This window comes from Astyanax mexicanus, chromosome 4 (genome assembly GCF_023375975.1).
Source record: "Astyanax mexicanus isolate ESR-SI-001 chromosome 4, AstMex3_surface, whole genome shotgun sequence".
NCBI classification, from domain to species: domain Eukaryota; kingdom Metazoa; phylum Chordata; class Actinopteri; order Characiformes; family Acestrorhamphidae; genus Astyanax; species Astyanax mexicanus.
In genome coordinates this window covers 38,303,336-38,319,400 of record NC_064411.1, presented here as the reverse complement: position 1 = coordinate 38,319,400, position 16,065 = coordinate 38,303,336, and the positions used below count along the sequence as shown (strand labels likewise).

Genomic DNA, 16,065 nt, shown 5'->3' with positions numbered 1-16,065 from the left:
TATATCTCCATCACCAGATAAGGATGTTGTATAAGGTGCATTTTAATGGCCTGTTAGCTGCACACTCTCATTTAAAGAAACGGGATAACGGGGGCAGAACTCTGTGTGTTTGGGGTCATTAGGTGGGTAGGGGGGCAACAGAAGCCTTGCTGGAGGTTTTAACAAATGGGCCTCTGATTAAGACTGAAAGGGGATTAGTGAATTCTTAATCCCTCTCTTCTTTCTGCTTCTTAGTAGCCTGGCACACTCGCTCCACAGCATCTGCTTCATAGAGGTGATCTAAGCTGGCCAAATCCTGACGTGTGCTCTGTCCTGCAAAATGATTGTAGAATTGCTTAAAGTGTTGACTTTTCCCTGGTTGTTTTGCTGTGATAATGACTGAACAAATAAGGGGTGCAAACCTTTGACCTCACAAAGATTCAGGTCAGTTCTGTTTCTCAGGAAAACCAATGACTGAAGGCTTCTAGTTTATTTCCACAGAGGAAGAAGAAACTCGTCAAATTACATGCTCTCACTTTTCTTTAGTGCTCTAATCTACATTTCAGATAATAGTAATAGTACAGATAAGTAATTAATATAAAATATGAGGATTTTGGTAGTTTATTATAAACCAACAGCAGCGTAGCCCTGCTAGCCTAGCATAGCTTAGCCTAGCATAGCTTTAAAGACTGTACAACTCCCTTTTTTGAACTTAATTCTTTATAGTTTTGCTTTGTTCTACATGTCCTCTCTATATTCAGTCAGTGCAGTTAGATAACTGTATAGATTGCATTCGGGTCTGCTAGGGCTAGTGTTTTAGCATAGCTACTCACTGAGCAGTGCTTGATTTTAATATACCCGTAGCTGTAGCATTTAGCCTAAGAAAACTTTTACTGGTGGGCTGGGTGAGTGTAAGTGTTTTTGCCAAAGTTTGGTGCATATATTCTCCACTTTTCCTAGAAACAAATAACACTTATATCAGCCTACAGAGAGATAGTATGGTGTAAAACTGTCAGAATGTTTAGTAAAAATAGAGAAGTTTAGATTAGTGTACAACCAGCTTCATTGACTCACGTAGCATAGCAGCTGCAGTTCTTGCTAGTCAACCAGTGCTAGCTTCTAGCATTTTTAGGGCGTTTTCACACCTATAATTTGTTTCTGTGGTCCGCATTAGTTGATGAGTTCATCTACTTGGAGCATTTTTGTCCTTCTGTTGGTTTGGTTTGACACAGGCACAAACCTAAACGCACCAATAAACCATGCAAGCATATTGTCTCCTTTGGTTGGTCAGAGCTGTCTAGCGCGGGAGCAAAAAAGTAATTACAGCAAGAAGATTCTGTGCTCCAGCTCATATCCGTGCAGTGTGAAGTTGCTTTAACACTGAACACTGAAACTCTGATTTCAAACAGAGTTTTCAATAGATGTACACATAGTAAACAGAGTCGCACGGCTGCAAGTAGTAAACACAGCACACACGGTGCATGTAAATAGCATGGAGCAGAGACAGCGTTTGTTCATAGCTGTACTAATAAGCTGTATCTGGTTAATATATCAGATCAAACTGAGCCTTATCAGCAGTTTAGGTCAAATAAAACAAGTATATTTGATAGCTGGGTCGGAATGAGACCGGATCATGTTCTCACCATAAGCAAACTGCTCCAGAGTTTGTTTGAGGGTGGACAGAGACCACCTCCACTAGCTGGTCTCGGTCAGGTTGTTTTGGTCCACACACAATTATTGTTTTCACACCTCCTCAGTTGAACTGCAGTAGCTAATTTCTATGTGATCCTGAGGTAGCCATTGCATTTAGCCTTAACAAGCTTTCACTAGTGGTCTGGGTGTGTGTAGCTTACATGTTATGAGTCAAGACTGTTTGTTATATAAGGGTCTTGAGGTTTTGGCATTGGCCCATTTTCCAGCTTTTTTACATGCCTATTAGATTTAAGTTTGGTTTTTTGAAAGACAAAGATGCATTGTGTTGTTACTTCCATATACTCTTATTTTTAAGGTAAAAATAATACAATTTCAGAGGGTTTTTTTTGCACCAACAAAATAATATTGCAAATTGCCATAATTATGTGTTGGATCAACCCCCCCTCCAAACATTATGCTGTGTCCTAAAGCCATGATCCTTTACAATCTGCTTTCCAAATTCGTCTCTCCTTCACTTAATGACTGGCTTTTCACTTTGTTGTTAGTTTCCTAGACGCGAGTGTGGGCTAGCATGCTAAAACTCAGGGCACTGGGCTCTCCTTCTTTAAAAGATGGTTGTGCTTACAGAAAGGGTGGTATTCTAGCGTGTGAGAGCTGAAGGCCCAGAGCCAGCCGGCACGGCCACTTCCCTCGCTCCATCTCCAGTGGTGACATTAAAAAGCGTAATTGGCCTGAGCTTCTCCTGCCAGCTTCCAGTGGGTCCGCTCAGCATGAGTCCGTCCCACGTGCTGGCTGTGCTGCACACCTCGCCACACGTTCTTCAAAACTATGCTCAAACTAGACTCAATCAGTTAGTCTCTGAGACACATTTCTAAGCTGCGTGGTTTTGGCCGCCATTTGGTCTGTTCCACTTTAGCATGTGCTACGTCTTTATGTTGTTTTTAGCATTTTTGTTGTCTGTTGAATTTTAGCCTGTCTGTATGGGGTGGTCTGTAGCTACTCATATTGATCTAAAACTTAAAAGAAAAAAGATTAAAATGCTTAGTTAAAATAGCAAAATATTAAACTTAGGTATTTTAGCGTATTTTCAAATCTGGATGTGGTACAGAGGAGGAAGTGAACATCATAGTAGCTAGTTAGTAGACAAATGTGTCCCTCAAATTATATCACGTGATTGTAGGATATTTGACAAGATATTCATTTTAAGAATATACTACTGTAACAAAATAAATTAAAGTTTTATTTAATACAAATATAACACCAAACATTCAGTAGAAACAAAAAAGTATCTATTTTGTAAATAACAGTAACGCACCAAGACAAAAAAAATGATGTAACAAGAAAATAATAAAAAAATAGATATAGCATATAAAAATACTGTAATGTAACAAAAACAAGTGTACCACAATAGTAAAGTGCAGAACCTTTAGTGCAGAACAAATACCAGTCTGTTTGGAAACACCTCTTCACAAGCAATGATTTCTTTTTTTATTCTTTTTTTACATTGTACATTTATTATTGAATACACTAAATTCCATATGTGTGTGTTCCTTAATTGTTTTCATGTCTTTAATATTAATTTACAATGAAGAAAATAAATGAAAATAAGAAATAAAGAAAAACATTGAATTAGGAGGTGTGTCCAAACTTTTGACTGGCACTGTATACATATAAACTGTAAACAAAATCAATTATACAAAAAACTGTTTAGCCAATGCACTGAAACCACCTGGAAAACCAGAGCACATGCTTAGCAACAGCTTTGACATCTTAGCAACTGTTTAACCTAGCAACCCCACTGTAACCACCTGGGACACCATAGCAACAGCTTAGCAGTCACTAAGACCAACATGAGCACAGCATCTAACATCATAGTACCTGTTTGGCAACAGCTTTGCAACCACTTGAAAGAGCATATTAACTAGTTAACCAATGCATACAAGCCACCTGGGGCACCAGAGCATATGCTTAGCAACTGCTTAGCAACAGCTTAGCAACCACTTGAAACAGCATTTCAACCGGCAAGACCTTGCATAGATACCACTTGGGATACCATAGCAACAGATTAGAAACCACTCATGCCAGCAAACTGCTTAGCAACAGCTTAGTAAGCACTGGCAAAATAATTGAAACTGCATATTAAATGGAGGGAAACCATCCTATCCAACATTGCAAGAGCATAGCATCTCCATAGCAACCACCTTCAGAAAACATATTTTTTTAGTTATGGTTGACATTTCTAAAGCTAATATACTACTATACTATTTCACAGTTTTTAAGATAGACAATGTTTCAACTCCAGATTGTTCGGTCTGATGGTGTGAGATGTGCTTATAATCCATCTTTTTGATCCGATGCTCAGTTTTTTATACAAACTTCGCCAACATCTGAATGGTTTTCATTAAGAACGGATGAGGTGCACAAGTTCACATCTACTGCCCTTCTGCTCAAACTATACACACTGTTTTAAATATAGTATTTTAAGGGAGGTCGGTCTCCAAACTCTAATCCAAAAACATGCTGACCAACACTCATCTATTTGTTGTTTTGTCATCCCTTGTTCCTTTCATTCACTTTTTCGCACAAATCCAAGCCATAGAGCCATTAAACTTAATGTGCTTCCTCAAGGCAGGTAACCTAGCTCTAATCCACAACCATGCTGACCCACACTGGCCCATCTGTTTGTTGTTGTTTTTTTTCCATCTCTAATTCCTGACATTTACTCCCATTCTTTGTTTCATTCAGAAAGAGCACTTTTCTTATTGTATTTTGTCGCCATTTAATAAGCTACTCAAGACCAGTGTTGCAGTGATTTTACAGCAATTAAAAGGGTTTTGGCTAACAACATCCCAAATCACTGCGATTCATGGCCTCTCATGACTTATTGCTTTATTAAAAGCCTCCCCAGGCTGGACTTGTTTTGGATGGCTGCTGTTTTTATTGTGATGTGGTTTCCATATGGGGACACATGATGGCAGTGAACTGGAAAGCCAGCCACCACTGTGCCAGTAAGCTGCCACATGATGGGAAAACACTGCTCATCTATGGAGGCATATGGAGAGGAACACAGCTTCCACACTAAATCCTACTGCTACCCACTTTTATTATTTCAAATTGTTGAGAACAAAAGCCATCTGCCAAGGCGAGAGACACTGTGGATATGTTTAGTCCGTGTCAATGGGAGTAACAGCCTCGCTGCTCGTGATCCTGAGTAACTGGATTACATACAGCGTAGGCATCAGATGTTATTCAGTAAAAGCTACTTAGAGAACTGAACCTAACAACCCCTTTCCCTGTTGTCCATAACTCTATTACTTCAGACTACACTGTACAAAGTGTATCACTAGTGCCTCTATGAGTATAAATCTGAATCCAAGGTTATTAATAAGCAGTTTGACCCCATTTTGCTGCAGTAACTGCTTCTGCTCTTCTGGGAAGGCCTGCCATTTGCATGAGGAAGATTTGATTTATTTCAGAGCTCATTAAAAGCACCAGTGAGTGGTGCTTTTAATGAGCCAAGTCAGTACTAATGCTGGATGAATAGGTCTTGCACTTCCCTAACTGATTAATCAACTGAATGGAGCTCCATCACTCTAGAGAACACAGTTGCACTGCTACAAAGCCTAATGCTAAAGGGGCTTCATAGCCTCCATAGCCTAGATCATGCTTGGCAGTGGAAATTGTGACTGTGGTGTGAGGTTACCAGGGCATCCCAATCTATTGGCAGTGCTTGTTTAAGGAAATTACACATGACTACAGTTTTTGAAATGTATAAAATGTATCAAAATTAGAATAAGTATTAAGTGTATAAAAAAATTAAGGACATTTTTTCTAAAAAAAGAATTGGAAAATAGAAATAATGGTCAACTAGTCAAAACATGTTTATGCTGGTAATCCAAATAGTTAAGCTGGATAAACTATCTTAGCTCTTAATAAGCAGAATGTATGTTGTAATTTGAGCTCAATAAACCATTTAGCCTTTTATCAAAACCAATGTTACGAAGCCGGTCAGGCATGGCCAACCACATAATAGTGCTGGTTGACCATCTTGGTCATGCTGGTCAACCATGTTGGTCATACTGATGAACTAGCTTGGTCTGGGGTTATGTTGGCTTACCAGCTAAACCATCAAACTAATATGAAAACAAGCTCTATTCTCATTAAGAGTGAAAGAGTCCATGTTGCCAACAAAAATAACTGAGGTTGATGTTAACTTTTGTTAAGGGAAATCTGGGTGGACTAGACAGGCCTCCAGAGCTGGGGACACGTTGCAGCAGATTAGAGTCAGTTAATATGGCTTCCTCAGCATAGTGGTCAAATTTCCTGAAACACACTGTAAGTCTTAGCTATTAGCACTTGATGAAGTCCTGCACTTTGTAGGTGAGGACAGATAATACATTTACTAAGGAAATGATACAAGAATAAGATTGGCTCACATTTATTTGAACAGATAACATTATTTTAACAATTTTATAATGAAAAAAAAAACCGCATTGTTAAAATGATAAATGTTATCAATTACACCAATAAATGTTATTTTTTTATGTCAGCTTCTGAAGTTATCTATATAGCTGCATTAGCTCCAGTGCAAGCTCCCAGTGCAAGCTCCCAGTGCAAGTAAAGTAAAGAAGCAAAATTTAATTTAACTTTTTTTTTTGACTACTGGATTGTTCATTTTATTCTGACGTTCTCTCTCTTCCTTTCTCCTCAGACTCTGACGTGAGCATGCGGACACTGAGCACGCCCAGTCCGGCTCTTATCCTCCCTCGCTGCTCTCCTGCCTTCTTCAATGGCTCCTCCACTTCGTCTTCCTCCTTTACTGCAGAGACTGTTGCAATGGTGCACTCGCCACCTCCCGCCGGCCTCACGCACCCTCAACGGTGCCTGCGACAGCCTCGGGACCAGCAGGGGGCGCTCATTGATATCCTGCCAGACCACGCCTTTCTACAGATCTTCTCCCACCTGCCCACCAATCAGCTGTGCCGCTGTGCACGCGTGTGCCGCCGGTGGTACAACCTGGCTTGGGACCCAAGGCTGTGGCGGACTGTGCAGCTGGCAGGTGATGTGCTACATGTGGACCGTGCCCTGAGAGTGCTCACGCGGCGTCTGTGCCAGGACACACCCAACGTCTGTCTCACTCTGGAGACGGTGGTGGTTAGCGGCTGCCGCAGGTTGACTGACCGTGGCCTCTACACGGTGGCACAGTGTTGCCCAGAGCTAAGACGGCTGGAGATGGCTGGATGCTACAACGTGTCCAACGAAGCCGTGTTCGAGGTGGTCTCACGATGTCCGAACCTGGAGCACCTGGATATTTCAGGTAAGCACCTCATATTAGAAAGTGCGTGTAAAAGATAGTGACCATAAGTGACCACCGCTTAAAAAAAAAAAACTTTGATTGTCTATGTGGTTAAAAAAAACATACCCTAGTGTACTGGCAAGTTTTTGACAAGCATAGCGTATGTTTAGCCATTATGCTAGTTCCTAATTTGGTCTAAAAACTGGTTGTAACGGATGATTAGATTGGGAAAACTGGTTTACCTTTCAGTCAAGCTAGCAATAGTGGAGCAGTTTAGTAAGGTGGCCATGCTGGATAAGATGCTTGGTCATACTGTTGGACTAACTTGTATTGCAAGGCAGTTGCTATAATATTTCATGTGGCGGCTAATATGTTGCTAAGTGGTTGCTAGGTAGTTGCTATTATATCCCAGGTGGTTGCTTAAATAAATGTTGCTGCACAGTTACTATGGTATTCCGTGTCGTTGAAATAAGCTGTTGCTTAGCAGTTTCTATAGATTTACATGTGGTAGGTAAGGTGTTGCTAGGTGGTTTCGAGGTAGTTGTTATCATATCTGAGGTGGTTGCTTTCATATCTGAGGTGGTTGCTTAAGTAAGTGTTGCTACACAGTTACTATGGTATTCTATGTGGTTGAAAAAAAGTTGTTGCTAAGCAGTTGCTAGAGAATTCCACATGGTAGCTAAGGTTTTGCTCTGTGGTTTCTAGGAACTTGCATTCATATCCCAAATGGTTTTCTATGGTGTTGATAGGTGGTTGCCATGGTATTTTGTTTATTGTGGTTGCCAGGCGGTTGCTATCTTATGACAGGTGGTTGCTAATGTTTTACAAAATAGTTACTATGGTATTTTATGTGGTTGATAAGGTGCTGTTATGCCCTTGCTATAGTACTTCATGTGGTAGCTAAGATGTTGCTGAGTGGTTGGTTGCTAGGTCGTTGCTTTCATATCCAAGGTGGTTTAAATAGCCAGTAGTAATAGTAATCATTGTGCTTGGTTGGTTAATGATTGAGCTTTGCCTTCTATTTTAATATAGCTAATATAGTAATAAAACCTTACTGCACATCTAAATCATTACACTTACAACTCCATGCTAAATTGTCAAGTTATTTAAAATAGTCTTTTATATGTGGTTTCTGACATTGGATTGACACAATAGTGTCTTTAAAAATGGACAAATATTCAGACTTCAGAGCAGCTCTTTACTGCTGTTTTTCTGTTACGCAGCAAACACAGTCAGAAACCACATTAGCAAGTTTGTTTGAGACCATGATATTTCACATTCCTTGAACTCATGCAACCATGTGAACAGTCCTTGTTCTTCAGTCTTTCTCTATGATTCAGAAGGCACGTAATGTTCCCAGAAGAAAACAACCCTGACTGCAAACACAGCATGGCCAAAACCCAGCCTAGCCCAAATACGACCCAGCCCAAATTCAGCTCAACCCAAACACAGCCTCAGTCAAACACCGCTTATACTAAACACAGCCCGCCCCAAACACTGCTTTGCTTAAAAGTGGTTTAGATAAAAGGAATAGTATGGTGAAGAAATTAAAAGTGTTAACAGTGAGGTTTGAGGTAAGTTTGTGGTGATTTAGGCATCCAGTTAGCACTATGCTAATTGTTGAGTTATAAGCTTCTGTTACTTTTTATCAGCAATATCCCTGCAGACTGTGTAAAAGTGTAAAACTTAAACGATAATGTTTATTTCCAGTTGTCTCCCAAATGTGGGGCTTTCCAGTTCGTAAATACTAGCATTTTATAAAACAAAAAACTATATAATTACAAGTACAAATTATTACCAGTTTAGGAAGGGTTAGCATGAACACTAGCATGTGCATCCTCAGGCACAATTTTAAAATATAAGTGTGAATACTTTGCTGATACAAACATATCTTTCTATATTTAGATTTTAAATGAATAATTTTTGATTAGTAACATAGTATGTTGCTTATGGAGTAGTATAGAATATGGAATTATACACTATGAAACACTTTTTTTGTGCTAATTTGATGCAAGCATTTTTGTCTCTGTGTGTGAATAGACAGAATTTCTTTTTTATATCAAGATAAATGTACATCTCTAGTAAAAAAAGTCCAGAGTTTTTGTCAGTTTTTAAAAACTTTTAAAGATGGGAATGATGTCAGTAATGCTTTTGACCACCCGTAGTTTTATCAGTAGTCACCAATATAGTTGGAGCTAATGAAATAAGCTCAAAACCAACTTTTGCTGTTCAAAAGCTGAATTTTGATGGTCAGATATATGAAAAGCTAGTCATCCAGGTAAAATGTATTCTTTCCAGCATAGAGTATGTTTTGGACTGTTTTATCTATCAGCATGACAAACATGGTCATCAAATTGGTTGTACTGTTTGACTAGTTGATAAAACTGGTTGACTGGTTTAGTTAAGCAACTCATACTAATTGAATAGTAAAAGACATGAGGTCAGGCTTAATAATACCAAAGAAAATGTGAAAAGGAGATTTTCTTAAAAACATCTACACTCTAAGAAAAGTAAGTACAGATTTGTACTTAAAAGAGTACAAAGCTTGTCGCTGGGGCTGTACCTTATATTGAGGTACAAAAAAGTACCTTTCCATGAAAGTCCTTTTTTGTACCCATGGTTTTTGTGCCAGTTAAGATTATAAAGATTATAAACATTATCATCAACTAAATATGGCTCAAAAACTTGATGATGCAAAATTGACTGGCTTTCAAATAAAAAATGCGCAATTAAAATATATATTGTTAATTAGTACAGTGATACAGAATACTGAATGTACCCTTTGGCTGGTTAAATGGTACAAATTTGTACTTATTGCTGTTAAAAATTACTTTGTACTTCAGAGAGAACAAATCTGACCCTGTAAAGACCAATATTGTACCTTGGAGGGTACAATTATGAAGAGTGTACCTTTGAGTACAAAAAAGTACTCATATCGTACCTCTGTTTTTTAGAGTGTAGTGCAACCAAAGTGTAGCCTAGTCTGAACCCGCTAATGTGGCTGTTTCTACTCCACCTCACTGCTCATCACAGAAGACAGCTGTGGGGCTCTTTTTTCCTCATAGATTATTCCGAAACGTCCAGCACTTCCTCTCGGAGCTGGGAAATGTATTAATAGCTCTGCCTTTCGGTCCAAGTGCTCTACTTTCCAGGAGGAAAATAAGCCAGTGCTGGACCAGGACCTCTGACTTCAAGGTGCTTTGGGATAGTCTGCTGCGCTCATTAGGAGAATGACTGATAAAGGCATTGACTGGTTTGACGTTGCTGATGAATGATTTTGCTATACAGAGAAAATTAGAACTGGGTTGTTCTGTTGTTGTATTGGAGACGTTTCCACCGATATGGATTTTACTTTAACTTTGCTGAATTGCTGTCAGATTTATCTCTCCTGATTTATTATGCTTTGTCGTCACGGCACGGTCTGCATAAACTAGTGAATTCGAGCCAACGCACAACCCCCTGCACCCCCTCTCACCCCAAGCCATCCATCTTTCTTCTTCAACCTTGAAAACAATATCCGAACCCCCCGAAGGACACTGTAGACGGAACAATGTGAAATGGCCTGGCAAGTGAGAAATTCCGAAAAAAATCCTTCTCCTTCTCCACCAAGCCCTTTCCTGGTGTTTTATTTCGGACTTCCTGCACTACTTCCTGCTGGAATATGCCGTTTCAGTCTCCAGTCCGTTGATGCGCCTCCAGAGGATAATAGTGTGGCGTGGCTCCCTCTGCTGGCCCATACTGAAACAGTTGTAGAAAATTCTGTGTTAAATGAACTTTCACCCCTTTTTTTTTTTACAGGAAATAACTCCTTTAAAATGTCTATCCAAGAGTTAAGTCCCCTCTCCTTTACCTCCTTTATTCAAACAGAAGTAAATGAAATGGTAGTAATCAATCACAATATAAGTGGTGTAACTAATTCTGAATTGTTTGCAGTGGTGTTAAGTGGACATCTTAAGATTGTAATGCCTCTTAAAGCACCCTGACTGACATTTATAATGTAAAATGATGATAAAAAAACAATTTAATGGACATGTTGCACCTTAATTTGCACATTATTTCATAGGATTTCATAATTCTGTACTGGAATACACTACATGGCCCCTTAAAAAAATAAAAATCATTGTCTTTTTGAAAACAATGGATGCCATGTCCTGCTGAGTAAGTTAGTTATGTAGTTAGCTAGTTATCAGTGCACAGTTTAAAAGCCTGCAACTCTGAAAGTACAGGTAACTAATCTAGATAAAAAATAAGTAATAAAAAAAATATATATATTTATTTTATTCTCAAACGAGCACTTGTTTATTTGGGTGAGTAGAGGGCTTCTGTAATCTCCAATATACTCGTCTCTGAACGTCGAAAGAGCTAGCACGGTTAGGGGCTAATGCTAATACTGTTCCAACCTTACTGCTTGAAAACTAAACTGAAACTCTGTACTTCAGCAGAGTGGCTTTACTGCTCCGTACAAAAAAATTCATTGTTATAAATCATACATAAGTTGTACCGGATTAAAAGGATTTTAAGTGTGCCACAATGTCTCTTTCAGGATAGGCATTTGCATATTTCTGCAAGACAATGCTAAAACCACATACTGCATCCAGCCCTTTCACCAAAAGACAAAATATCAGACTTAGACTCTTGAGACTGTTAGCAACTGTTAGATGTAGTCTTGTCTTTTTGATGAGTCGTTACTGCCATTTCTAAATGAGTTTCTTCTCTTTATTTACAGGCTGCTCTAAGGTTACCTGCATCAGCCTGACCCAGGAGGCGTCCGTCAAGCTGTCTCCTCTCCATGGCCAGCAGATCTCCATCCGCTACCTGGACATGACCGACTGCTTCGCCCTGGAGGACGAGGGCCTGCACACTATTGCCGCTCACTGCACTCAGCTCACACACCTCTATCTGCGCCGCTGCGTGCGCCTGACCGACGAGGGTCTCCGCTTCCTCGTCATCTACTGCACGTCCATACGCGAGCTCAGTGTTAGCGACTGCCGCTTTGTTAGCGACTTTGGCCTGCGCGAGATCGCCAAGCTCGAGGGCCACCTGCGGTACCTCAGCATAGCGCACTGCGGTCGCATCACGGACGTTGGCGTGCGCTACATCGCCAAGTACTGTATCAGGCTACGCTACCTGAACGCACGTGGGTGCGAAGGACTTACAGATCACGGCATCGAGCACCTGGCCAAGAGCTGCCTCAAGCTGAAGTCACTGGACATCGGCAAGTGCCCGCTGGTTTCAGACGCGGGTCTAGAGCTGCTGGCGCTAAACTCCTTCAACCTGAAGAGACTCAGCGTGAAGGCGTGCGAGAGCATCACAGGCCGGGGTCTGCAGGTGGTGGCGGCAAACTGCTTCGATCTGCAGCTGCTGAACGTGCAGGACTGTGACGTGCCACTAGAGGCGCTGCGCTTCGTCAAACGCCACTGCAAACGCTGCGTCATCGAACACACCAACCCGGCCTTCTTCTGAAAGGGACATGGAAATATGACGAAATACGACAGTGGCTCGTGCCCCAAGGGCTGATTCGTACAAAGAAACAGCTGTTTTTAGAGGAATACTCCTGCCGAAAATGCTCATTTTGCTATAGTGAATGAAAGATAACAGGGATTAGCATAATCTCATTTGCACAGTGCTAACTAGACCTGTTTCCGTTCATTATAAGCAACGCTAGCACTTCTGGGTGAGGTATTTCTGTCAGTTTTGGATACATTAAAATGCCAAGACAATCTTTGTGGGAGACTCGTGACAATGTTTTAAAAAAGCAGCACACTGAATGTGATGATACACTGCAAAAAACTAAACTAAACAAAAAACTAGTATTGATTAGCAATGAAAAGCAAAGTTTTCATTCTAGTCATGTTTCGTACTGTTCAGATTGAGGTGAAGCACATCTACAGCCTGTAGTATGGAGCTGCAGTCCTACAGAAAAAGGAGTAAACTGGTCAACAATCCTCAGCTTGGGTGATGGTGGAAGCCCCAGCCTAAACGAGTCTAGCTAGTTAGTTTGCTAAAATGTTGAGGAGGTGGCTCACCTATGCACCTATTAACATTTTTATTTTTTATTTTTATTATTTTCTACATTGTAGATTCATATTGAAAATATCTAAAGTATGATGGATCATGATTCATGAACAAAATGTATTAAACAAGCCAAACTATGTCTTATTTTTTTAGATTCTTCTAAAAGTAGCACCTTTTGCTTTGATTCCAAATATGCCCACTCTTAGTGATGTTCTCTTTAAGGGGTGATATTCCAGCTTCAAGGGGTAGAACCTGGAATGGTTCTCCAAATGTCTTAAAGGAGTTTTAGAGGTGCTAAGCTCTTGTTAACTGCTTTTCCTTCACTCTTTGTTCCAACTCGTCTCAGCCACCTTGATTGGGTTTTAAAGTCAGGTTTTTATATTGGCCAAACAATTACTGCATATGTTTTCTTTTTTTTATAGATTTTACGATTTTAATATTAACCAGCAATGTAGAAAATTATACAAACAAAGAACAAATATTAATTAGAATGTGTATCCTATATAGAAATATATAGGTAGTCATATACTATGAGAAAAAATAAACATAATGGAGTATTTTCTTTATGTAAAGACAAAGATATAACCGTTATTTAAGCCAAAAAGATATTGTGCATCAAAATAAATCAGAATAAATAAACTAGCTTATTAAATATCATTTCTACTGCAGTGCCACACTCCCTGAAATAAGGGAGAAAATAAGGTAAATGACCCAGATATGATAAATAAGACAACATTAATATTACAAAAAAAACTGTGGCAAGTTGCCTTTTAAGTATTTAAAATAAACATGGTGAAGATTCTTTACAAGAGGTCACCATTGGTACTTCAATAGTTTGTGATGCTTTGCAACAATGCCACTGCGTGTCCATGTTACCCATATTAGCTTATTTACTTATATGTGTAAAATATAAATTGCACAATTTCTTTATTGAATATTATTATAAGATACAAAATAGTTAAAATATGTTTTTTCATATTTTAAACATAAAGATGCCTTTCTGTTTATATTTTAAACACAGCTTATTAAATGGTTAAATAGAAAAATATGCTTTACTTTAGTAATAATGAGTATATTAGATAAAAAATATATGAGTTAATATGTTATTATGAGCTACCTCATCAGCACTTTAGATAAACAGCTAATCTGGATAGCTTGTTATTCAGTTGGTTATCTTGGACCAGCTTGGGGCTTTCTGTGTTTCTGTACGGTCAGTCATCCATCTGTTTGCATTAATACTAAAGCAGTTGTCATGTTTGTATTAAAACATCTGATCACCAAATTTTGGAGCAAAATCTATTGTTTAGTTTAATGTATCTCAGCCTTTAAGTGTCACTAATGGAAACTTCCACTGTCAGTTTAATATGACTGATTTACCAAGGACTTTTTTCATGTTTTTTTTATTTTTTTTTTTATGATTTTTTAATTATATTTATATATGCTCTGTCTGTATTTTCCTCCCCTTACACTCATCTGAATACATTACTGGTAACCTGTACAGAAGTATATATTCTATTTTGAAAGGGAATTTTAAGGAATGAAAGACCAGCGGTGAAGTTTGTTGTCACTTTTGGACGTTCCAGAACCAATGAAGTATTATGAAGTATAATATTAAAGCGGCAGTCCCTAAGATTTTTTCTTTTAAACTGAAAGCAATAGTATTCTTGAGTTGGGAGAGGAAATTAGAGAAAATATCCTGATTTATGGCTGTCTAATATATTCATTCAAAAACAGAGTGATCTGGTAGGTCTGTAGGATATAAATGCTTTTTGTATTTTGACAGCATTTCACAAATTAAAGAAACAAACTTAAAAACAGATTTTCATACAGCAATTTACTTATTTCGTCTTTTCTACATGATCTGTGCTCGGTAAATCCCCAGCTTCCCCAAATCTACGGATTGTTGCTTTAACTAAATAATGGTGAAGATCACAAGAAATTAGATCCACTCTACAGTATGTGGCACATTGTCCAACTTTCAGGACCACAGTAGCCTACATTTTTACAGAATGTTTACATAGGTTTTTTTGTTATTATGAATGTCAACTATGTCTGGTTAATTGTTTTAAAGATGCATTGAACCAATGTTTTCACTTTTTTACAGAAACTTTATATTAATCAAAAAAGCAGGTCATGCACCGGTGCCATTTTTATCTTACATAAGACTTTAAAATGGTCAGAATTGGTCAGTTTGTTTCAGTTGTCTGAGAAGAGGGAATGCAATTGTGGAATAAAGAAGGTCTAAGCCATATTACAAAGGGAGCATGTTGTGTCTTGTGTTTTATTAAGCATAATGTTTTTACGGTTGCGTACTGCAACTATATTTTTATCTGATTTATTTTCTACTTATTATTTTTTTGCTGAATTAAATGAATGGGTTTCAAAAGGTGCACAGCTGTCTACTGTACTTCTGCTCAACCGATGCACCGTTTCAGATATACACTCTAAAGCCAGCCCTTCCAGAACAAATTTGCGGTATTTGACCTACACTCATTTATTAAAGTTTTTTTTCACCTATCCCTTGTTACTCCAGTTGACTCCCATTGACTATCCTATTCATTTTCATTCACAGCCAAGGTCTAGAGTTGGATTTGCCCAACAGTCACCAAACTGCATGTTCTTATTTGATGAAGGTCCCCAAGTTCTTATCCATATTCATACAGACCTGCAATTATCTATTTGTAATTTTTTCATCCCCTGTTCATTACATTTATTTTTGTGGGTTAAAGGCAAATAAAGAATAGGCCACAACATTTAAGGTAACCCTCAAACTTCCAAAACCTCAACCAACCAGATTAATCACAGACACAAAAGATACTAGTCTCATCTGTTTTTTTTTTCCATTATGGAAACAGTGTCCCAAGCTCTAATCCACATCCATACTGACTTACACTCATCTCTTTACCCTTTTTTTATCCCTCAGTCAAACCCTTCAGCTTTTCTCAGCTGTACACTGATATTTCTTATGAAAGCTGGACTAATTGTATGTAGTGATCTCTGATAATGTTAAAAGGGTTCTTTGTTCAGGCCTGGTAGGAACTTCCTCTCACCGGTCATATGCTTTATTGGAGGTCCTGCCAATCCTTAATGACCCGTCTGCCCACACACTGGGCAGATTAAAC

At 38.8% G+C, this 16,065-nt stretch overlaps 1 protein-coding gene across 6 annotated transcripts in view; it reads left to right on the top strand.

Annotated features, from left to right (window-relative positions):
* fbxl7 (F-box and leucine-rich repeat protein 7) overlaps nucleotides 1-15,323 on the top strand; it is a 151,188-nt gene extending 135,865 nt beyond the window's left edge. For all 6 annotated transcript variants that reach the window (XM_049478530.1, XM_049478533.1, XM_049478531.1 and 3 more), the window contains 2 exons: nucleotides 6,344-6,949; nucleotides 11,655-15,323. In XM_049478530.1, the coding sequence (XP_049334487.1) occupies nucleotides 6,358-6,949; nucleotides 11,655-12,391 (1,329 nt within the window). In that variant the 5' untranslated portion in view covers nucleotides 6,344-6,357 and the 3' untranslated portion in view covers nucleotides 12,392-15,323. The remainder of the gene's footprint in view (nucleotides 1-6,343; nucleotides 6,950-11,654) is intronic.
* Nucleotides 15,324-16,065: the final 742 nt, after the last annotated feature.